The following is a 22,612-nucleotide window of genomic DNA, read 5'->3' as shown; positions in this document are numbered from 1 at the left end:
CTCTCCCTTATGTGTATCACAGTTTTCAGTGGGCTGTGCTAGATCTTCATGCATATACATCCATCGTTCACTCATATTCTCCCCAGGGAAGGTGGAACTATCACTTCTACGAGAGCAAATGTGGAAATAATGTTATGGTACAACTAATAAGATGAAAAGTCAAACTGAAAAGACACATCTAATGGTGCTGGTGACACACTTAAAGGAAGTGAATATGTCCTAATGAAGGAACTTGAAAGATTACTTTGGGGGTTCTAGCTGGGTAGATTCCAATTTCTTCCTTTAGTTTAATCTTAATCATTAGTGCCCTGTGCTTTCCATGCTTACTCCTCCATATCTCTATCCAAGCCCCTCCACTGGCCAGACCTTACCAGCCCAGTCTCTTTTTACCACAGAGTCTCCCAAAACACATGTCCTTTCAGGTAGGTCTGTTTATTCCCCTGTTAACACCCAGCGGAAGTTAACTCTATTACTTTGGGCTCTATTCAACTCTCCCCACCTTGTGTTTTGCCTATAATTTGGTAGAGGTTTGATTGGAAACTTAGTTTAACACTGGAGCTGCTTTACTGCAGTGCCTATGTCTTGTAGAACTAGAAATGTTTGCCTTAGCGTCAGTATTTAAAGTCTCTCTCTCTCTCTTTTTTTTTTTCTCTAGATCCTGGTTAGATAACAATGGGAAAAGTGCAGTTAAAAAACTGAAGAACAGTTTGCCCCTTAGGAAAGAGCTAGAGCGTTTAAAGGATGATCTGTCCCATCAGCTGCAGCTCTCAGACATCAGGTAACAATGACAGAACCTAATGTAGAGACTAAAATAAGCATATATTATCTGCAGGTCACAAGCTTTCCAGCAGAAAATATTCCAGCAAATATTGGCATCTTTCACTGTAATTATTCTGATAACTATAAATAGCCTTCAGTTATCTTTTTCTGAAAGTAGTCAAATGTTCATCTATATAAGAAAACTTCTATCAATCTCTTGTTTATAATTGTGAAATAAGATTTAGATACTGACATTTTTAGCATAAGAGTTTAATTTTTTAATGTTAAAAGAAAAGTATCCTTTTCTATATGCAGTAATATATAAAAAGTAATTATTCCTCCATCCTGTGAGATCAGTATTCAAGTTTAAAATGCATAAGGGAGACAGAAAATATGGGTGTCGTATTCTTGGTTCTGTGTTTTATAGCATGACTTTTTAAAGACATTTTCACTAACCTGGAAATCAGTTATATAAAGGTAATAGACATTTATTATAAAAACAGATTTAACAGCTATTTAACAGTAAGGAAGGTAAAAGGGGGCCCTAGTGTGATTCGGGCATGGGGGGAACCACCCGTTACAGGAACTGAGAAACTATTGCCCAGTTTTGTGCTTGAATGTTTCTATTACTGTTTGTTGTAACCTGTTTTGTTTTTTTCAACCTTCACTATCAAGAATTTTTTTCTTTCTTTTGAACTAAATGACTATTTGGTTATCATAATAACACCTTTTTCTTATGCCTATGGAGTACTGATAATACATGTTTTGTTCTTGTATATTCAAATCATAGTGGATTTGGGGGGCTTCTTTTAAATCATAGTTTTATAAGATAATTTGGATTTCAAGGGAATTGTGTAGACTTGGGGTGTGTGGGATGTTTGGATTTGTGCTGATGGCTGCTTTTTTATCATCACGTCAGTATTTTTTGGCCCCGCTTTGATTATGCGGATTCCTCGAATCCCAGTTTAGTAGCACGGACTTCTCTAACCAAAACCTAATAACAAGATCCTTTTTAAAAGTTTGTAAAATAAATAAATTTATGCACACAAAAATACCTTTTTCTAGTGTAAATTCTAAATGAACTATCAAAGAGACTGGAATTAGGAAAGTTAAAGGTTTTTTTTAAGGATTTCTTAACATAAAAAGAAATAAGCATTATATTACAATATGGTGTAGAAATTTCTCAGCTTTGATTTTGCCATGGTAAATGTCAGTAAATATGAAACATATAAACAAAAGCTCTTTGGGTTCCCCATTTTTAGGAGTGCAAAAGCTTTCTGAGACCAAAACATCTGAGGATCATGGGTATGATGGCTTTCCACTATTGGAAAATCAGCCACGCCTCCAAAAGATGGAAACATTGTGACCAAGGATTGTTTCTAACTCTGAGCCACCTGTGTGAAAGACCAGTTATTAATAAGAACTGTATTTAATAGCTTTATCACAGTATTAATTCTTTGAAATTATATCTGTTTCATCTGTGGGTTAATTGAAAATCCACTTTACCAGCGATGACATTTATCAGAATTAGTGATAGGATGAAGGAAGAAGCTGTTTTTTGAGAGCTTGTTTTGGGTACCTTACTCCTCCATATATGTTATCCCTTAGATTTATGCTGCCTGTGCTGGGGGAAGTGATCCCACTTTGTATGTATGAAATGGAAACATTAGGAAGCCTATAACAGACTTAGTCAAGGTCGCAGAGCCAGTAAATCACAGAATTAGAATTCAAAGAGGGATGTTCTGATGCTTCTAAAGATCAGTGGTCTTTACATTTGTATTCCAGTGCCTCTGTGACACCATGTGGATGTCAGGTTCTGTTTCATCACTAAGATTCAGTGTTCATTTAGAAAATAAGTGGATTGCATGTCATTTTAAAAAATCACTAACTCTAGAATAAGATAAAAAGGATGTGATCTAGACCTAGAGTTCCTAATGAGAACTTAAAAACAAAATCATCGTCACTGAATGACATGGAGATGAGAAAGGTTTTCTTAGGTGTTCCCCATTTCATTCCTTTATTTTAAAATAACAACAGCGTGGTGTATTTGCTTGTTTTAAATGTTTGGGTATCTGAACATAGTAGTAATACTTTTACTCTCTGGCAAACCATTTATTTTCCATTTGGTTGCTTCATTAAAAAAAAATAGCTAGTTGGAAAACTTAAGCCTACTTGAGAAACTCCTTGGTTTTCGAAGGAATCAGGCAGCTGGGGGTGAGAGCAGGCCTCCTCCCTCAGGGCTGCCTGGTGTTAATGCACCTGTGTGCTCTGTTGTACCAGGTGGCAGAGGAGCTGGGGAATTGCCCATCGATGTAGCCAGCTGCATAGTTTAGGCCGCTTAGCACAGCAGAACTTGGAAACACTGAAAAATGCAAAAGGTAAACAATTTCCATTTTCTTTTAAAATATCACTCAGCTGCTATACACATCTGTAAATTGTGGAAGTAAACAAAGTGTTAAAAACCCTTATAGATGGGACTTTATCACAGCTGAATTTTAAAATCTGTTCCTTTGAATAAAACAATGACATGAAATCAGCCTTTGAATAAAACAATGACATGATACCAGGGTGGCTCAGTCTGTTAAGTGACTGGCTTGATTTCAGCTCAGGTCATGATCTCATGGTCTTGAGGTGAAGCCAGGTGGCAGACTCTGAGCTCAGCACAGAGTCTGCTTGGGATTCTCTTCCACCTCCTCTGCCCTTTCCTCCCACCCTCCCTCAGATGTGCATGCTCGTGCTTTCTCGCTTTCTCTCTTTCCTCCTTCTCTCTAAAATAAATCTTAAAAAAAAAATTTTTTTTTTTTAAATCAGCCTTGGGTACCTGGATGGTTAAGTCAGTTGTGTCTGCCTTCAGCTCAGATCATGATCCTGGGGTCCTGGGATCAAGTCCCGCATAGGGCTTCCTGATCAGTGGGGAACATGCTTCTCCCTCTGCTTGCTGTTCCCCCTGCTAGTGCTCTCTCTCTCTCTCTTTCAAATAAATAAATAAAATCTTTAAAAAATAAAAAATTAGCCTTTAAGCTTCTGCTGAATTTTACCCTGAATTTGTATACTAAATTTAAATCATCATTTGCATAATGCTAAAGAAATGAAGCATCTCTGGACAGTGACCAAAGTGTTTATGTTTTATTATCAGGATGTACAATAATATTTACAGACCGATCCGGGATGAGTGCAGTGGGCCATGTGATGCTAGGAACAATGGATGTCCATCATCACTGGACAAAAGTAAGGAAAAGTTTCAAGGCAAAAAATCTTGACTTGTCATAGACCTACCTTTGTTTTAAACTATGCTATTTTGCCAGTAAACTAAAAATCTCTAATCATAGTTTCAGCTATTTTCAGAATAGATGTTTATTATCATGTAGTTAAAATACTTAGAGACCTGATTTTTAAGTCCGTTTTTATTTAGAAATTTTATAGTCTTTCCTGAAGCATAGCCTAAAGGCCTGCATCCTATTGTTTTGGTTTTAACAGATTTACAGTATTATAATTGACATACAATAAACTATACATATTTAGTGTGTATACTTTGATGAGATTTAGCATATGTAAATGCCCATGAAGCCATTAACACAATCAAGGTAATGAACATATCCATCACCCACAGAGTATGCTCATGTCCCCTTGTAAACTCTCTCCTCCATCTGCCACCCTCTCCCCAAGCAACCAGTGGCCTGCTCTCTGTCACTATAAATCAGTTTATATTACTAGAGTTTCATATAAGTGGAATCACAAAGTATATACTTCTTTTTGGGGGGGTTCTGTTTTCTTTCATTTGATATAATTTCAGATTCATCCATGCTGTTGCATGTATCAAGAATTTATTCCTTTTTATTTCCATGTAGTATTCCATCATATAAATATACCATTTGTTTATCCATTTACCTATCAATGGACATTGAGTTATGTCAGTTTTGGCGATGGGAAATAAAGCTGTTAGAAACACTATGTCCAGATGCACATATATTTCCTTTTCTCCTAAAGTGGAATAATCAGATCATAAGTAGGGTATTTTACCTTTTGAGAAATTGCTAATGCTTACAATGGTGGTTTTTTAAAATTTTAGCCATTCTAATAGATATGTGGTGCTATCTCATTTGGATTTAATTTGCATTTCCATAATGACAGATGATGGAGAGTATCTTTTCATGGGCTTATTTGCTGTCCATATACTTTTGTGAACTGTCTGTTCAAATCAAATATTCAGTAGAAGATACTTGCAAACCATGTCTGACGATGACAAAGTCTGTGTACCGAGTGCATAAAAGAACACTCAAAACTCAATAATCAAAAAAACCAAACAATCCCAAAAAGCAAAAGTCTTGAGCAGCTACATCACAAAAGACCTACAGATGACAAATTTTTTGAAAGGCTAAAATAAAAAATAATGACACCAAATTCTGGTAAGGGTGCAGAAACACAGGATCACTCATCTGTCACTGGGAGGATTAGGTAGAATGGTACAAGGGCTCTGGAAAAGAAAATGACAGCACAGAACTAAACATGTTTAGTATGTGACCCAGCAGTCGCACCCTTGGGCGTTTGTACTAAAGAAGTGAAAAATTATGTCCACACAAAAACCTGTACATGAACGTGCATAATAGCCAACAACTAGAACAACTCCAATGTCCTTCAGGCTGTGAATGATTAAACTGTGGCACATCCATACAACAGAATATTACCCAACAGGAAGAAGGGATGAACTACTCATACCAGCAACAACCTGGATGGATCTCAAGGGCATTGTGCTGAGTGCAGAAAGTCAGTATCAAAAGATTACATACTGTGTGATTCCACTTTTATAACATCCTTAAAATAACAAAATGGTGGAAAAAATATCAAAATGGTGGAAAAAAACAGATTAGTGGTGGCCAGGGGTTGGGGAGTAGGGGGCTCTCCCCCGTGGTCCGTGGGGGATCGCTGAGCGCACAGGATCCCTATGGTGGAACTGTTCTGAATCATGTCATGGGATGTGACTCTACACATGGGATAAAACTGCATGTAGTTGGATACACACTTACATACACACAACTAAGTGTAAGTAGAACTGATGAAGTCTGAATCAGGCCAGTGGATTGTATCAATGTCAGTTTCCCGGTTGTGATGTTATACTGTAGTTTTGTAACACGTTACTATTGGGGAAAGGGTGAAAGATGTACGAATCTACAGTTTTCTGAAAATGAACAGTTTTTTAAAGATAGTTACCATTTATACATAGATAAATCATTAAGAGAAAAGTGGAGTAAGTGGGTAGGGAAATGATTTTCAGAGTGTTAGAAGTCTGTTATAAATATTTGTAGAATTAGTATACTGTTTTTGCTTTTATTAGAGCAGAGGTTTTGATGCATTTCCATGCCTGTGTAAGTTGTGCATCCCTGGCTCTCTAGGTAAAGTGTGAGTCCTCAGCACAGCACGCCAAGGCCTTCCCACTTCAGTGGACCAGACTCTGGTCTCTCTTCCCGGACACACTTCCATGTGCATCTACCTCCTGCGAAATCCAGTCTTTTCAGACGGTCACATTAGACTTCCTTAGAAAGCTTTACTTGTGTGTCTTCTCTGTATCCACTCATGCTGATGTGGCACTTAGTACAAAGAATCCTGATTCTTGTTTTGTTTACTTGCACCCTGACTGAGAAGCAGGGCCAAGCGCCTATAATCTATACACTACAGGTGCTTAATTTCATGCTTACTTATATGGTAGGTGCTCAGTGATGTTATTGCATAGAATTTGAGTTTTGTTGAATTAAAGTAAATTCTGAAGAAGTACACTTGGCATTGAAATCCATGTACGTGGGTGGCCTGGGTGGCTCAGTGGCTAAAGCCTCTGCCTTCAGCTCAGGTCATGATCCCACGGTTCTGAGATCGAGCCCCACATCAGGCTCTCTGCTCAGCAGGGAGTCTGCTTCCCTTCCTCTTTCTCTCTGCCTGCCTCTCTGCCTACTTGTGATCTCTGTCAAATAAATAAAATCTTAAAAAAAAAAAAAGAAATCCATGTACTTTATTTCTCAAACTCTTCTCTATTAGACCATGTAATCATTCTAAACTAATATGAGATTTAAATAACAGTACTTAGGACTTATTTTCATTTGGAACTATTTCTTTCTTTCTGTAGTCTCTTCAGTCCTATCCAAAAATCCCTAAGATTATAGTGGTGTGTTTTGAATATTAATGTTTCCAGCATTACACTAAGTCTTTTTCTGTCACTTATTAGAACTTTCCTTCTAGGAAAACAGTTTTTCTTGTTAAAATTTCTCAATCCCATTTATTGGAATCCTAAAATTGAGCTATTACAAATAACATAAAACTAAATATTTCTTTCACTTTTTTTTTTTTTTTTAAATTGTGTAGCTTTTTGAAAGGTTACCAAGTTATTTTGACCTGCAGAGGAGGCTGATGCTTTTAGAAGACCAAATAAGCTATCTTCTCGGAGGCATACAAGTGGTTTATATTGAGGAATTGCAACCAGTATTGACGCTTGAAGAATATTACTCTCTTCTTGATGTGTTCTATAATAGACTGTTGAAAAACAGAATACCCTTTCACCCTCGAAGTCTGCGTGGTTTACAGATGATCCTTAACAGGTAAATATCTAAAACAAGAATGACTTTTATTCTTTCACTTACATGTGTTGTGTGTGTAAGTAGATTAAACTGTTTTGTGTTTTTCTTAGGAACTAAAGAATGTCACTCTCATTAGCAACACTCTTTTTTACACATTAAAAAAGCCAGCATGGATGGAACTAGAGGGTATCATGCTTAGCGAAATAAGTCAAGTGCAGGGGCGCCTGGGTGGCTTAGTGGGTTAAAGCCTCTGCCTTCGGCTCAGGTCATGATCTCAGGGTCCTGGGATCGAGCCCCACATCAGGCTCTCTGGTCTGCAGGGAGCCTGCTTCTTCTTCTCTCTCTTCCTGCCTCTCTGCCTAATTGTGATTTCTCTCTGTCAAATAAATAAAATATTAAAAAAAAAATAAGTCAAGTGCAGAAAGACAACTATCATATGATCTCCCTGATATGAGGAAGTAGAGATACAACATGGAGGGTTAAGGGGGTAGGAGAAGAATCAATGAAACAAGATGGGATTGGGAGGGAGACAAACCATAAGTGACTCTTAATCTTACAAAACAGAGGGTTGCTGGGGGGAGGGGGGTTGGGAGATGGGGGGTGGGGTTATGGACATTGGGGAGGGTATGTGCTATGGTGAGTGCTGTGAAGTGTGTAAACCTGGCGATTCACATACCTGTACCCCGGGGGTTAAAATATATGTTTATAAAAAAATAAAAAATTAAAAAAAAATTTAAAAAAGCCAACTTGGAGAGGATGAAGGATTGACTCTGTAAACAGTCTTGAAATACATTGCCACTTACAGGGCAAAGTCAGTCCTATGAAAAACTGTCTAGGATTAAACTAATATTGCATCAGTAACCCACATTTTTGTGCACATACAATTTTCACAACCTGTGCTTGGTGCTAAATACACACCTCCCCTCACACCTGAGAGTGAAGTGGGCTACAGCCTCTGTCTCACAGATGAGGGTGGCCACGGGGTGAGGAGGAATGTGGTCATCCCGAGGGTGTGTGTCTTTGAGGAACAGCAAAACTTAAAGCCTAATTTTGCTATATACTTTAAAAGTAAAGTAGATTTTCTTGATGAATTCCTTCATCACTCATCAGACTATTTTCTTTGGGGTGGAGTGGGAAACAAGGGATGAGTAATTCTTCCTTTCACGTGTGTTTTGTTCCAGTGACAGATATGCTCCAAGCTTGCATGAACTTGGGCACTTTAACATCCCAAGCCTCTGTGACCCAGCAAACCTCCAGTGGTTTATCCTTACCAAAGCCCAGCAGGCGAGAGACAACATGAAAAGAAAAGAAGAGTAAGTGCCATGAGCCCTTTGTAATGTCCTGCCTGTCAGGCAGTCTGTCAAAATTCAGGTATTCAGAATTCATAAAGGTGGGACATAAGAATTGCATGAAACTTAGGAAGTAGACTGATTTGTGCATATTCCACGTTTATTTATCCCCTACCTTGGTCTGCGAGGAATTGCATGTGGTGTTTCTGATTATGACAGCCTCAATGACATTACACCATGTGCCTCCATTTGAGAAGCAAGGCTTGTTAATATAAAAATCAACTCAGGGGCAGAACAAACAGTAAGAATATCAGAAAGAAATTCTCCAGATGGAAAAAGGTAGCAACAAGGAAAAAATCAGTTACTGCTTAAGTAACAGGAATCTTGATGGTTTAAAACTTTGAAAACAATGGATTTTAAGTAAATGAGAAGTTTTAAAGTAAAAAAATTATTTCCGTTCATAAGCAGTCCTGTCTCTGTTGTTGTTTGTATCTTTGAAGGACTCGTAGCTGACAGTTTCCTGATTTGTGGGCATTGGATACTGCTTGATAATGTTTTATGTATCTCCTATGAAGAAAGGAGGATATTACATTCAAAAGAGGTTTTTCTAAGGACATTGGCAAAGGAGGTTTGGATACTGAGAATTTACTCACTCATTCATTCATTTAGTAGTCTTTTGCCATGACTGTTGTGTGCCCAAGACTGACAGGTGCCACCAAGAGAATGATGGGCCCAGGTCCTTGCCCTCCTGGACTGTGTTTCTGGCAAGAGGTGTGGGTTCTGCATGCATCTGCGGTAGCTGGACAAGAGAGGGCCAAGTGAGAAGCACCAAGGCTAGTGCTCCCAGAAGGCCAGAAGGCCACAGGGCCACAGGGAACACAGTGGCCCAGAGAACGTGGTTGCACAAGTCCAGAGAGGAGAGTAAGAAGGACAGACACCAGAACCTGGAAGGTAGAGGATCTGAGGTAACCGTTCAGCAGTGTGCTGGGGAGCCCCTGGTTCCGCATTTCTTCTGTCTTGCTCCCCATTAACCCCTCCATCACCACCAGCTGCTCATCTGAAAGAAAGGGTGGTGGTGGAGGAGAGCCATAGAAGACAAGAGATAACAGGATTGTTTTGTGTATAAAATAAGTGAAGGAGCTACATCTCTTTGTTTTGTTTGTGGACTTGGTGACAGCTCTCTTGGCCAGCTCCAATGGCACGGATGTCCCATTTCTTGACTGGTTAGTAAGCCTTCATGTTGTGATGTTGATTTCTCACCGTTGTAAGTCAGCTTTAACCCTTGGAAGCAGCTCTGGCCCACCTGTCACTGTGAGGGCTGATGGTTTCAGTGGCTACACTAAGTTGCTGCTTCTGGTTTTTCCATGGCCATGGAAAATGGAAAGTTTTCCATTTTGTAGCTTTGGTGTCCTGCTACTAGGTTTTGAGGAAGTAAAATAAAAAGAAATGCAGTTCACATAGGTTATTTTTTGAAAGTTCCATCCTACCTGTGAGGTCAACACAGTGACTCATCAGAGCAGCCAGAATGAGTTGCCCTGTGAGAAGTCGGGTCGGGGTCTGTCACTCCACTGAACTGGCCTGCAGGCTAGGGTCCCTTTGACTTACCCCTCACTCATTTTGTTCCTCCTGGTTTGCCTTTCAGCTCCCTCAGGTCTCAGCCCATGTTCACCTTCTCCTTCTCACTGAGGTCTTCCCTGAACATCAGCAGGAAACAGTGCCCCCCCCCTCCGACTGTGGCACCCCTCCACCACCCCTGGTCTGCCTATTTCCCTCGTACTCCACACCACTAGTCTTTAAAAGCTGTTTGCCTCATTTATTTGCCCTCCCATCACCAGACAGAATGTAAGCATCATGAGGGCAGAGACTTTTTTGTCTTTTTTGTTCCCTCTCATCCCAAGATCAGTGCCTGGCACACAGGTGGCCTTCAGGAAGCATCCATTGGCTGAATCCATTAACTGGCATGTTTCCTGAGCATCTTTCTGGCTTCGAGAGGAAGCCACTTTGTCACTGGTCCTAATATACCTTTCCTCTTACTCATCACCTTCCCCCTCCTTATACCTCTGACTCTAGGCCCAGGGTTTTCCCTCCACTTTGCCTTGTCCTTCCCTTCATTCTCCCATCCACCCTATTAAGGTTGCCTTCCTTGTAATCATTAAGGGGTGGTTAAGACTATGGTCTGTCCGTAGATGAAGTTTGTTCTTAGACTGTGGTTCAGTTCTTAGATTGCAGAAACCCAATTTATGAAAGAGATAAAAGCTTGCAGGTGTTCTTTCCAAAGAGGAAGGGAACTTGAAGCTGCTCATACCCATGGGAGTCCTTTGAGTACCTCTGCAGGACCCTCGGCTTGATGGACAGTTTAAAACCAGTATTCTAAGCTAATATCTGGGTCCCAAGTAGATCCTACATGGCCTTCTCAAGACTGCAGGATTTGTAGCCCCCACCTCAACATGTCCAGGCTACCGGACATGTGCATTGTAGAATACCCACCCTCCTTTGGAGGCTGGTAATGACCCATGTACAGCTCTTCCATAGGGCAGGCATAACCTAGCTTTTCTTACACGAACTGCCCTCACTCATTGCTTTTGTGGTAACTCACTCATGTTTCCTCCTACCCCCTATATCACATACTATAAATTTTATTATCACTTAGACAAACTGGAAATAGTAGAAATGTACAATAAGAGAAGAATGTTTAAATAATTCTGATACTGACCTAGAGTAGGAGAAACCATTTAAAACAGTGTTCATTTACTCCACTAATATTTACCACAGACTTTGGTGCCTAGCCAGCCCTTTGTAGTCACCAGGGCCGGACAGTGGGAACAGATAGCCTTGTGGAACTAAGTGTCAGAGGCAGAAGGAGCTTTATATGGGGTGGGGGGGGGTATCATTTTATCAGGGGAAAGAAGGGTCATTTCCCCTTAGGAAATGTCTGGCCCATTTCTTAGTATTAGAAGGAAAGGAAGAGAACTTGCCACCAGCCACACTCACCGTCTCATGGTGCTTCTTTTGTTTGTACTGTGCCTCCCTTTTTCCTCTATATCATTGTTGTTGTTGAGGTATGAATATTATAAAGCAAAGAAATGATAAGGAAAGACCAAAAATAATTTAAATCTCTCTGCTTCAGACTCCAGAGACACCCCGAAAGAGAAAGGCTGTTCCCCACCATCTCCTTATTGGAGGGGCCAGCCCCAGAGAGAGCCCCAGTGAAGGCTGCCCTCTCTGGGCTCGATTCTCCTCTGAGATTGCACCCCAGAAGGACTGATGGGCCCTTGTGGTTGTTAAGGTTGTGGCCTAGGGGTTGGGGCAACCTAGGAATGAGGCCAGAGGCTTCTCTGAGAAGGAAAGGAAATGCATGTCCTGCCCAGAGATGTGTATAAAGATATGTCATTGGAGAACTAAACAGTAACTTGACCAGATGCCAGGCTCTCTATTTCTAAGTCAGATTGTTAGTATCTTTTTTTTTTTTTTTTGAACCAGTGAGAAAAGCCCTTTACAAAAAAAGTTTGTCAGTCTCTGCTATTGACGGTACCTATGGTTCTTCCTGTCTAGAAAGATTAGGTACAGGTTCAACTTGAACATTCTGAGAACCCCCTCAGCCCTAACTGCTGTTCAACCTCTTGAATCTCTAAGCAGCATTGTCTAGAAGAAGTCATCTTACAGGAAAAAAACTACCACCACCTGATAAAGTGTTCTGGGTGTTGTTGAAGGGAGTGAGTCAGTAATTACAGACCCCTGCTACTCATTGCCGCTGACTACAATGACCATTTCTGTTTTCATATATTTTCCTAGCTTTTGGATATTTCATGGTACTTTTTTCCTTTATGCAAAGATTAAGAGTTGGTAAATAGAGGTTACTTGGGTATTTTTAACTAGTGCAGTACTTAAACTTCTTTAGGAACCCTTGGCCGTGGCACTTTTGGTTTACTCACCTTACTGTGTGGTGAGTACTCTTCCCAAGAGATGTACATGCTTGTCTGCACACCCCTCAAGGGTGTAACAAGGTGGAGGCCTCTTTCACACATCCCAAGATTTGGAGGATTGAATCTTAATCAACGTATACCCATAAACACTGGCCACCTGTGGGGAGAATGTATTTAAGACACTGAGTTCTACCCTGAGTTGAACTCAGGCCCTTGATGGAAAGAGAGGCATTGTAGCCCATAGGCCAAGGGGAGGGAACAGAAAGGGAGCTGATGGGCACAGAAGAGAGTGGAGGGAAGGTGCCTCTTCCCCAGGTCCCTGGTCTTATTGTGAGCCTGGTGGGTGTTTGGGAGTCTCTAGAAGTCATGACTGCCCTAGGGTCAGACTGTACACCTACAGTCTAAAACTAGGGATTTTACACTCAGCTTTCTGCTTTTACTAACAGCTGCTGAGTGAGGCAGGAAAAGAACTTTTAAAATTATGTCTTAATTATTTTTACCCATTACTGCTAAAAGATTGAACAAATAGTTTCAAAGATACATGTATAAAAACTATTGGCATGTCTTCTAAACATGTCATTTACCCTTGCTGGATACCATTTTCAGTGTTGAAAGTAGAAAGTTAGACTCCAGTGTTTATGGTAGCAATGCCCACAGTAGCCAAAATATTGAAAGAGCCTAGATGTCCATCGACAGATGATGGATAAAGATGTTGTACAATGAAATATTACTTAGGCATAGGAAAGAACGAAATCTTGTCATTTGCAATGACATGGATGAAACTAGAGGGTATTATGCTAAGTAAAGTAAGGGAGTCAGAGACAAATATCATATGATCCCACTCATATGTGGAATTTAAGAAACAAAACAGATGAACATAGGGGAAGGGAGGGAAAAATAAAATAAGACGAAATCAGAGAGGGAGACAAACTGTAAGAGACTCTTAACTCTAGGAAATAAACTGAAGGTTGCTGGAGGGGAGGTGGGTGAGGGGACGGGGTCACTGGGCGATGGGCATTAAGGAGGGCATGTGATGGAATGAGCACTGGGTATTGTATGCAACTGATGAATCACTAAATTCTGCCTCTGAAATATTACAGTATATGTGAACTAACTTGAATTTAAATAAAATCTTGAAAGAAAGAGGCCCAGTATATAAAATTATATCTACACTTTATGTTCTTTTATTTGGTGGTAGCTTGTGGCAATATTATGTTTATTTTCAATATAACAGGTTAAAAGTTATTGAAAATGAATTGATACAGGCTTCAACGAAGAAATTTTCTCTGGAAAAGTTTTATAAGGAGCCCAGCGTTTCTAGTAAACAAATGGTGGATTGTTGTAAGAGACTTCTAGAACAGTCACTGCCTTACCTAAAAGGGATGCACCTCTGCATTTCACATTTTTATTCTGTTATGCAAGATGGAGACCTTTGTATTCCTTGGAATTGGAAGGATGGAGAAGCCATTAAATAACAGAAAATCTGTATTATTTTTGAGGTGATAAGAAACTGTTAAACTTCTTTAAATCCACAATCTGATATAACAGTATTATTTACATATTACAGGAACGAAGTTTCTAACTGCTGCTCTAAAAGTGGAACTTTTTAAAAAATTAATTTCTGCTACAAAACTCATTTTAAAAGGTTTTATCTCACAGTCTTATGGTGTTTCTTATCTGATTGGCAAGATTGGGTAAAAAGATGTCAGAATGAACATTTTTTAGCAATGTGTACATAGGATATCTCTGTATTTTTATATGACTTAACGTGGGTATAAACAGGTCTCATTCAGCATAGCTCTCAAGTAATGGGACTCATGCAAATGGATAGTTGCCTCTTGTGTGTCAGCATAAATGTGTGTTTTGCAGCCAGGAGGGGACAGTTACTGTTTAAAACAGGAGACTTATGGGTACCAAAAATTAGATAACCAGATTTTTCCTGAAAGAAAGCGTAGAAGGAAAAACAAAGCAATGTATAGTATTCACATTGTCATAAGTAGTCTGATACCAGTTTGTTAAAACATCTTAGTGACAGAAAATTTAGGTTTAAATCCAGAAGTTTTCTTACCTATTAAGTTTTTCTTACCTATTAAAATATTATAACTGTTGGTTAGGGTGACACTATCAGACAGTAAATGTCTTTGAATCAGTGACGTGACTCATTTATTTTTGTGGACAAACTATCTGGAAAAACCTTGCTTATTTCCCCAAGAGTTCCAGCAAGTAGGGAGTGTAAAATGGTTCAGGCCATTCAGGATTTCTGTCATCCCTTCAACCCTGGCTTCCTGTTCCTACCAGTGTTTGACACGTGGGGTGAGGCCCCTCTGAGCCACCCCTTGTGCATAGTTGTGTGGGCTCCCTGAGGCCACAGCACAGCTTAGCCCCCAGGGACACGAGGACCTGCTTAGAGACACAGGGCTTCTCTCTTCACAGGTGTTTCCGTTCAGATAATACATTTTACCAGGTCCAAAACCTCTTTGGCACGTTTCTTAAGAGGATAAGATAAATCCTAATTTGGGATACCATTTTGTAGCCCCTGCTGCTGAAGAAATAGGAAAGTTTTTTCCCCACTGAAAGAAAAGGAGCTATTAACAGCCATTCTTAAGTACATTTCAAATTCATCTAAAACACTGTTATTTAGGGACGCCTGGGTGGCTCAGTTGGTTAAGCAGCTGTCTTCAGCTCAGGTCATGATCCCAGCATCCTGGGATCGAGTCCCACATCGGGCTCCTTGCTTGGCGGGGAGCCTGCTTCTCCCTCTGCCTCTGCCTGCCACTCTGTCTGCCTGTGCTTGCTCTTGCTTCTCTATGACAAATAAATAAATTTAAAAAAAATTTTAAAATACTGTTATTTAAACCGTTTAAATTCTAATTCAAATGTGTGTTTAAAAGAAATAGTGATTTGTAATTTTTATAGTTTGTGCATATCATCTCTTTGAACCTTCAGTAACAACGATACTGAATTTTTTTTTTTTTCTGTTGCCTATAAAGATTATCCAGAGCCAAATGATGGGGATGAAAAATTCCTTCCTTAAAGGGTACATAAGAAAATTTATTGAAATATAAGTTTGGATTATGCCGTTTCAAAAATCAAGTAATAATAGTATCCTTAGTAATGTTTTGAATTGGACTTTGTTTCAGAACTGATTAATATAATAAATAATACACTAATCAGATTGTCTTTCTTGCTATTCAATTATTAATAGTTTTACAACTATTGCAATGTAATAGGAAGTTACAAGACATTGATAACATCTTTGATCTCCTCTCCCAATCTAACATAAAAAGGAAAACTCTGTCCCACCACTGAAAACTGGCACAGAATGAGGCCCCTTCAACTACAAAGCCATGGAGCAGAAACAGTCTCCAAAGGGACCTGAGCTCCAGACCCAGGCCAGACCTCTCCCAAGGAAGATGCAGGCCCAGAGCCCAGGCTGTCTAGTCAGGGAGGCATAGGTCCAAAGCCACATCTGTCTGCAGGACAGGTCCCCCAGGCCCTACTTCCTCTTTTATTTCTTTTCTTTTCCTTTTTTTTTTTTTTTAAGATTTTATTTATTTATTTCACAGACAGAGATCACAAGTAGGCAGAGAGGCAGGCAGAGAGGGGGGTGGGGAAGCAGGCCCCTCGCTGAGCAGAGAGCCCGATGTGGGGCTCCATCCCAGGACCCTGGGATCATGAACTGAGCCGAAGGCAGAGGCTTTAACCCACTGAGCCACCCAGGCGCCCCCTTCTTTTATTTCTTAAAGACCTCTAGGTCCAGGCAGCCTACCTGAGCAAATGAGAGGGCATTGAGAAATGGATAGGTGAAGTAAGGGGTATCAGGGCTGTGTCAGGAGTCAGCTCACCTCTGGAACCTCTAAGGACTGTGTGTACATCCCTAAGTGAACCCCTCCAGCTCGGGCCACTGTCCCTAGTACCCTGGTATTCCTACTTCCCTTAGACTAATCTGGCCTTGCCACCCCACCCCACCTGCCATTAGTAGGGGACCTGAGTGTCCTTCACGCATGCCAGTAAGACATCAGTCTTGTGGAGACTGGTGGCTCCCAGGCTCTGGGCTGTTCTGCAGGGAGCCATGGTCCTGGCAGCCTCCTACCACAGACCCCAGGGCTAGGACCCCAGACATCCAGGAGGCTAACATTCAGACCCAGGTGCAAAAGCCACTGATGCATTAGGTGAGACCTGGCAGCTGGTTGATCACAAAGCGCCTCCCTATTTCAAGAGTGCCTCCGACCAGTGCTGCCTGACCACAGACCCCAACCACGAGCCGTCTGACCTGGCAGGGTCACCCAGGTGCCTATCCCATGAGTTAGAACTGACACAATCCCCAGGACACCTTGGTAGAACTCCTAGTGGCTCACTGCACTGAGTGACCTGGGACAAGACCTCACTTCGCCTCAGTATCCCCATCTGTAAAATGAGATGGTGGGTCACATTCTTAGAAGTTCTTCCCACGCTCAGTGAGTCTCCCCAGAAATGCAGGGCCCTCCCTTGGATGGTCCTTGGCTGCCAGCCCAGGCACCCCTTACTTCTTAGCAGTTGGGACAAGGAGGAGAAGGTGGAATAGCCAGTGGCCACAGAAACCAGACCTGAGTTGGTGCAATGGAACTCTCTTTTAATCCCCAGTCCCCTGTACTGCAACCTCAGTCTACTGGTCACTCAAAACCTTACCCTCACAGGGACATACCTAATACAGAGCATATGGGAATTTTCCCCCTAAGGTGACAGATGTTGCACATGGGGAAACTGACACCCAAAACTGAGAGGAGACTTGGCCAAGACCATTCTGCCTCCTCCCAATAAGAGAAGTGGGATTAGAATCTAGGTTTCCCAAGGGTTTTGAGGAATCTTGAGCAGGCAGCAGCACCCCCAGCTCTACATGGGCCCACCACTGGTGGGCATAGGTGGGCTGGTGGGTAGTGCTGGGTATAGGTGGATCACAAGTCAAGATAAGATGTGCCCTTGGAGAAGTCCTTACCCCAGCAGGTGTGGGGGGCATAACAGAGACAGAGACCTTGGATGGCATGGCATGTCAGGCTGGCCACTGTGGTGTGGCTGGCCAGTGGGCAGCAAGGCCATCTTGGCACCTAGGGGACTTATGTAGAACAGGGCCGGGGGGCAGCCCTGCTCTGCCTGAGGCCTGGCAACAGCCTGGGCTCTAGACATCATTCTTGGAGCAACTTTTGCACAGTTCTACCCCAAAGTCCATCACAGCAGCTAATGTGGAGGAAACCGGTTCAGCACAGGGTATGGCCCACACTAGAGGAGGCCATCAGATTTCACCCTCAGAATCTTTTGGAGGCAGTCCATTTTCACTTTCTCTGTCAATACCACAGCACTGGCCTAGACCTGGTGTCAGCATGCATGAGCCAGAGACTTCCAAGTCAGCATCAGTGTGATTGGTGGAGGGACAGTACCATCTCTATAGATAGCAGCCTTGTACCTCACTTCCACCCCCACCCAAACGCATGACTTTTAAACTCTGGAGTAAAACTTTTGCTGAGGAATTTCATAAGATCTTTTTCTTATTAGTCATTGAGCAAACATTTAGGAGGCACCAGCTGTATGCAGGCCTAATCCTAGGCACTGGGTACACAGCAGGGATGGAGCAGACAAGAGCCTGCTTTTGGTATATGTTTCTTAGGGCTGACACAAATTACAAACTGGGGGGCTTAACACAAATGCATTCCCTCGCAGTCTTGAAACCAAAAGTCCAAAATTGAGGTGTCAGTGGGACCCTGCTCCCTCCTGAGGCCCAAAGGGGCATTCTTTTCTATGCCTCTTCCAGGCTCTGCTCACTGCCATGTTCCTGGCTTGTGGCCACATCACTCCAATCTCTGCCTCTGTGGTCACATTGCTATCTCTTATTCTCTGTGTCTTCTGTGTGTCTGTTTGAAAATGCATGTGAATCTGCGTAAAATGCATGTGAATCTGTGTAGGGCCTACTGGATCATTTAGGATGACACCCTCCTCTCAAGACCCAGAACTTAATCACATTCATTGCTATAGAAGGTCATATTCACAGGTCCTTGTGGTTATGATTTGGACATATCCCTTAGGGACATGATTCAGTTCACCATACTGGTGACTTGGGGTCACCACTACAAACCCCATTTGTTGAAGGCTGCCCTTGAACGTTGCAGGGGGAAGAACCCACCATCTGTGGGCAACATGCCAAGTCCACCTGAGACCCTGGTAAGGTGTTCACTCTCTCTTCCTACCTGAGCATTATTTCATTTCCACTAACCTTCCCAAGGTTAGATTTTCCTGGGATTGCAGCCTCTACTTAGCCTACCCTATTCCCTGGTTGTTTGAATTGGTTCCAGCCTCTCATTTTTCTAATTCGCTGCAGTGAGCTTTTCTGTGTACATGCTTCTCTTTTCTACCTGGGCTGCTGGGTTCCAGGTTAGAGCTGTGTTGAGGCCTTCTGTGCCTGTTACCCACTTGCTGCTGCTCAGCATCAACCCACTCTTCTTACGTGCTCTGCAGTACCAGACAGAATCTTTTAAGCTTCTCGCCTTCAGAGCGAGCACCATGGTAAACTTGTTCAGTAGAGTGCACTACAGGGGCATTGCATATTGGCCACAGAATCAAGGCTGGACCATAGGCCTTTGCTCCCAAGGCTCAAGGAGGGTTTATTGGAGTCCTCAGGCCGAGACTGTTTCCAAGCCCCTACCTACCGCCTCTTCCCCGAGCATGACTGGACCAGTCACTCCATTCCTGGAGGGTCGAGCTGCTGCCCATTGTCCCACTAAAGCATCATCCGGAGCCTATCTACCAGGCAGAGCTTGAAGGGGTGCTCTCCCCAAAGGCTCTCTCAGCCTCAGGTTGCCTCAAAGAGAGTTCCTGGGAGGGCTCTAGCCCCCTTGTGCTCAGGACTCAGAACAGCCCTGAGTGCTGCCCCCTGGGCTGTGTGCAGGGACACAGGGCCTGGAGGTCACACTCATCCTGGCTTGTTCCTCTCTCAGCCAAAGAGATATTCTTCTAGCTCTGGCTGGGAACCAAACATACTGCTCTGCTACCAACATCAGAACCACAAATTCTTGAACTCTAAAAACTTAGGAGAAAAATACCAAGGTGGCTTGGAAGGTAAAAGAAGGTCTAGAAAACATTATGTGTCAGAATCTAAGTTTAATTTATATGGAGCTTGAAAGCACTTGGTGTGTTCTTCTAAGAACTCCTCAGAGTTCTGTGCACTTCCAGGCAGGGCAGAAGCATTGACGTGAGGATGAAGGTGTACAGCTGGCAGGCCACTCAGGAAGCTGTGGTCACGCAAATACTTTCAGGTTCAAAAGGAAAATCGGTTATTCCCAGTAAGGACATTTTTCAGCTTGCAGGTGAAGGCCCAGGGGGCCGAAGGGCTAGGAGGAAAGGAAGAAGCTGGGGGCAGAGGGACTGATCCAAGGGGGCCACATGTTGGCAGAGGACCTCCTGGTGGTGAGATGGTGACAGGAATTGCTGAGAATGGCTGGGCACTCCTTACTCCAGCCTTAACCAGGCCATGGGGAGGTGTTATTGGGATGCAGTACCTTGATCCAGTGTCTTTCAGTAAAGCCTTAGGAGGAGGGAGAAGGGCAGCCTTCTGTAGCGGTGTGCTGGACGGGCCCTGGGCACTAAGAAGAGCCCCCTGCACACTTCCATGCTGAGATTTGGGCCTCTCTTGAGGATTCTCCAGAGAAGCTGGAGGAGCTTTAGGTACATCTGCCTCCAGTGGGGGGTAGGTGATTTCTCCTGTTATCTCGTTTACCCAGAAAAATGTATCGAGAGGTTTCTTCCCCTGTCCAAACAGATTCTTAGACATAGCTACAAAGGAAAAAATTGAGAAAACACAGATGCATCTTCAGTTGTCCACAGTGGGGGCAGAGGGCTCCCTCTATACCACCAGGGTCAAAGGGAGCCACCTATGTCTGGGCTAGCACTAGATAGCCTGTGTCAGCATTCTGTCAGGGAGACAGATGCCTTCCCAGATGCTTCAGAAATCTTCCCAGGACCAGGAGCAAGCCTTGCTGGAGGTTCTAGATGAATTCTATTATCTCTTTTAAAAAACATCTTTTCAAATTTTTAAGTCTTAACCAAGTATACTGAGGAGTATACTTTAAATCCTGACATAGTTCAGAAATGTGGGTGTGTGTGTGTGTGTGTGTATGTGCGTGCATGTGTACAGTCAAGTACGTGTGTATGTATGGATACTAGCAATTTCATAGAACTTGGATGTTTATGTATAACTGTCTTGATATTTTCTATGCAATTCAATTCTATATTTCTTACAAAAATGTTAGTTGCTACTCCTTAAACTCATTTTTTGAGAAATCAAAATTAATGAACTATAGTTTGAAAAACACTGTCCGATATTAAGAGGAGATTCTAAGTGTGAGAAAGATTCACCCACCATTGGTGGCCTGATGATGGTAGGCCAAATGGAAATCATGAGAAGGAAATAAATTCTGTCAACAAAATGAATGAGCCTGGAAGTGGACTTTCCCTCAGAGCCTCCAGATAGGGGCCAGGCTACACAGAACCTTGATGTGGATCTTAGGAGAGAGTACCAAGCCACACTTACCAGACTCGGGATCTACTGCTGTGGGAGATAATAAATGGCTCTTGTTCCAAGTCGCTAGATTTGTGGTCATTTGTTACAACAGCAACAGGAACTCATATATCATGTGAACACTCTTCTAGGACCAATGGGAAAGATGGGCTGCAAAACTGAGGTGTCCTGAGCTCAGAGTAAGCCTACCTTTGGCATGGGCCTATTAGCCAGTCCCCCAGTCTGGCTATTAGCCAGTCCCTAATTTCTTTCTGTCAAGCTTGGTAGTTGCTTCTCCTTCTTTAGAATGGTCAATGACTGCCACCCCTGAGCACTGTCAAGGTATATTACCTAGCATATCAACCAGGTCAACCATCTTTCAAGGTCCTAACACCTGCATCCTAGGAAACTGTGATTTGCCAATTGGCAGAAAGGATTTCCCCCACCCTCCCTTGGTGTCCACAAGGCCATGGATAAGTCAGAACATCCCACACTGACTCCCACAATAGTGGACTGAACATCTAGAGCCTGACCAGTAACTGTGGGACTAGAAAGGTAAGAAGGATTTGAAGCTCACCTATGGAAAGGTGCTGGGGTGAAAGTGTCTGTGGAGGGAGCCTCAGAAAGGAGAAGGGGCATTAGAAGACTGGGGGCTCCTAGCAACCTGGTCTTTGTTGTGTGAAGTGTTTTCCACCCTATTCCAGCCTAGATTCCGCTGGGACCCCCGGCCTCATCGATGCAGCCACAAACACACTTCACCCTCTGGCGCTCTGCTTTCCATAGTGTTCCATATCTCCAACCTAGAGGGCTCTCTGATAGCCCGCATTCCCCTATCCACTGCTCCTGACTTCTGTCAGGCCTATTGCATAGCTTCACAGCATAGTCCATTTTTTCTAGAACATAAACTAATAGACAAGGGGGATGTCCTTCTCTGGCTGAGTTAGTTCATTTTCAGCACAGTGGACACCAGGGGTCCTTGGGTTAGGAATTTCTCATAGATCCACTATCTTCAGCTGGCTTTGGCTCATCCTAGACCTCGCATCCTCTCCATGGCCTCATCTCCCTAAGAACAGACCTTAGAATAGACCTAAGAATAGACTTGTGTTGCCATCTGCTGAGATTCTGCTTCAGCCCAGACCCACCTTGAATTCTCACCAAGCAGCCACTGACTTGAGCTTACCGCGACCTGGGGCTACTCCAACCTGGAGCCAACCCAACCTGGGGACACACAGACCTGGGGCCACCCTGAGGACACACCAACCTGGGGCTTCCCTTGACATGGGGCTACCCCACTTGGTGGGTTGAAAAGCTACTGGGTGTCTCAGGGTGCTGATCCATCATGCTGATAGGAGATGGAGTGGCTGTTCTGTTAGATGGGCCCAGGTCAACCCACAGGCTTTTCTCCTTTCCCCCTCTGCCTGGGGCCACTCTCCAATGTAGGGCAGTTCATAAGCACTGCTGAAACTGATCTCCCTTGCCTTTGAAGATGTAGACAAAAACAGATTGGGAGATAAACCATAAGACACTCTTAACTATAGGAAACAGACTGGGGTT

At 42.7% G+C, this 22,612-nt stretch overlaps 2 protein-coding genes across 21 annotated transcripts in view; one reads left to right on the top strand and one right to left on the bottom strand.

Moving 5' to 3' along the window:
* TCAIM (T cell activation inhibitor, mitochondrial) overlaps positions 1 to 15,707 on the top strand; it is a 46,527-nt gene extending 30,820 nt beyond the window's left edge. For 17 of the 20 annotated variants that reach the window (XM_082725085.1, XM_082725100.1, XM_082725101.1 and 14 more), the window contains 6 exons: positions 656 to 778; positions 3,040 to 3,137; positions 3,896 to 3,987; positions 7,111 to 7,343; positions 8,504 to 8,635; positions 13,769 to 15,707. In XM_082725085.1, coding sequence (XP_082581211.1) covers positions 656 to 778; positions 3,040 to 3,137; positions 3,896 to 3,987; positions 7,111 to 7,343; positions 8,504 to 8,635; positions 13,769 to 14,009 — 919 coding nt within the window. In that variant the 3' untranslated portion in view covers positions 14,010 to 15,707. The remainder of the gene's footprint in view (positions 1 to 655; positions 779 to 3,039; positions 3,138 to 3,895; positions 3,988 to 7,110; positions 7,344 to 8,503; positions 8,636 to 13,768) is intronic. The other 3 variants (XM_082725098.1, XM_082725086.1, XM_082725087.1) reach the window with 1 other exon arrangement.
* A 3,404-nt stretch (positions 15,708 to 19,111) lies between these two features.
* On the bottom strand, positions 19,112 to 21,886 carry LOC309864117 (uncharacterized protein C3orf86-like). Its single transcript, XM_082729449.1, has 2 exons — positions 21,636 to 21,886; positions 19,112 to 20,334 (listed from the first exon to the last, which is right to left on the bottom strand). Exon 2 carries the CDS (start codon positions 20,330 to 20,332, stop codon positions 19,820 to 19,822), a length of 513 nt encoding a protein of 170 aa, XP_082585575.1. The 5' UTR covers positions 20,333 to 20,334; positions 21,636 to 21,886; the 3' UTR covers positions 19,112 to 19,819.
* Between the last annotated feature and the right edge of the window lie 726 nt (positions 21,887 to 22,612).

The sequence above is a fragment of the Mustela nivalis genome, assembly GCF_964662115.1.
Source record: "Mustela nivalis genome assembly, chromosome: 1".
Classification (NCBI taxonomy): Eukaryota; Metazoa; Chordata; class Mammalia; order Carnivora; family Mustelidae; genus Mustela; species Mustela nivalis.
The sequence above is the reverse complement of the archived record's forward strand: the minus strand, read 5'-3'. Positions and strand labels throughout refer to the sequence as shown.

Bases quoted from the DNA above. Each gene is read 5' to 3' on its own strand.
- LOC309864117 (XM_082729449.1), bottom strand. From the start codon at position 20,332: ATGTCTAAGAATCTGTTTGGACAGGGGAAGAAACCTCTCGATACATTT.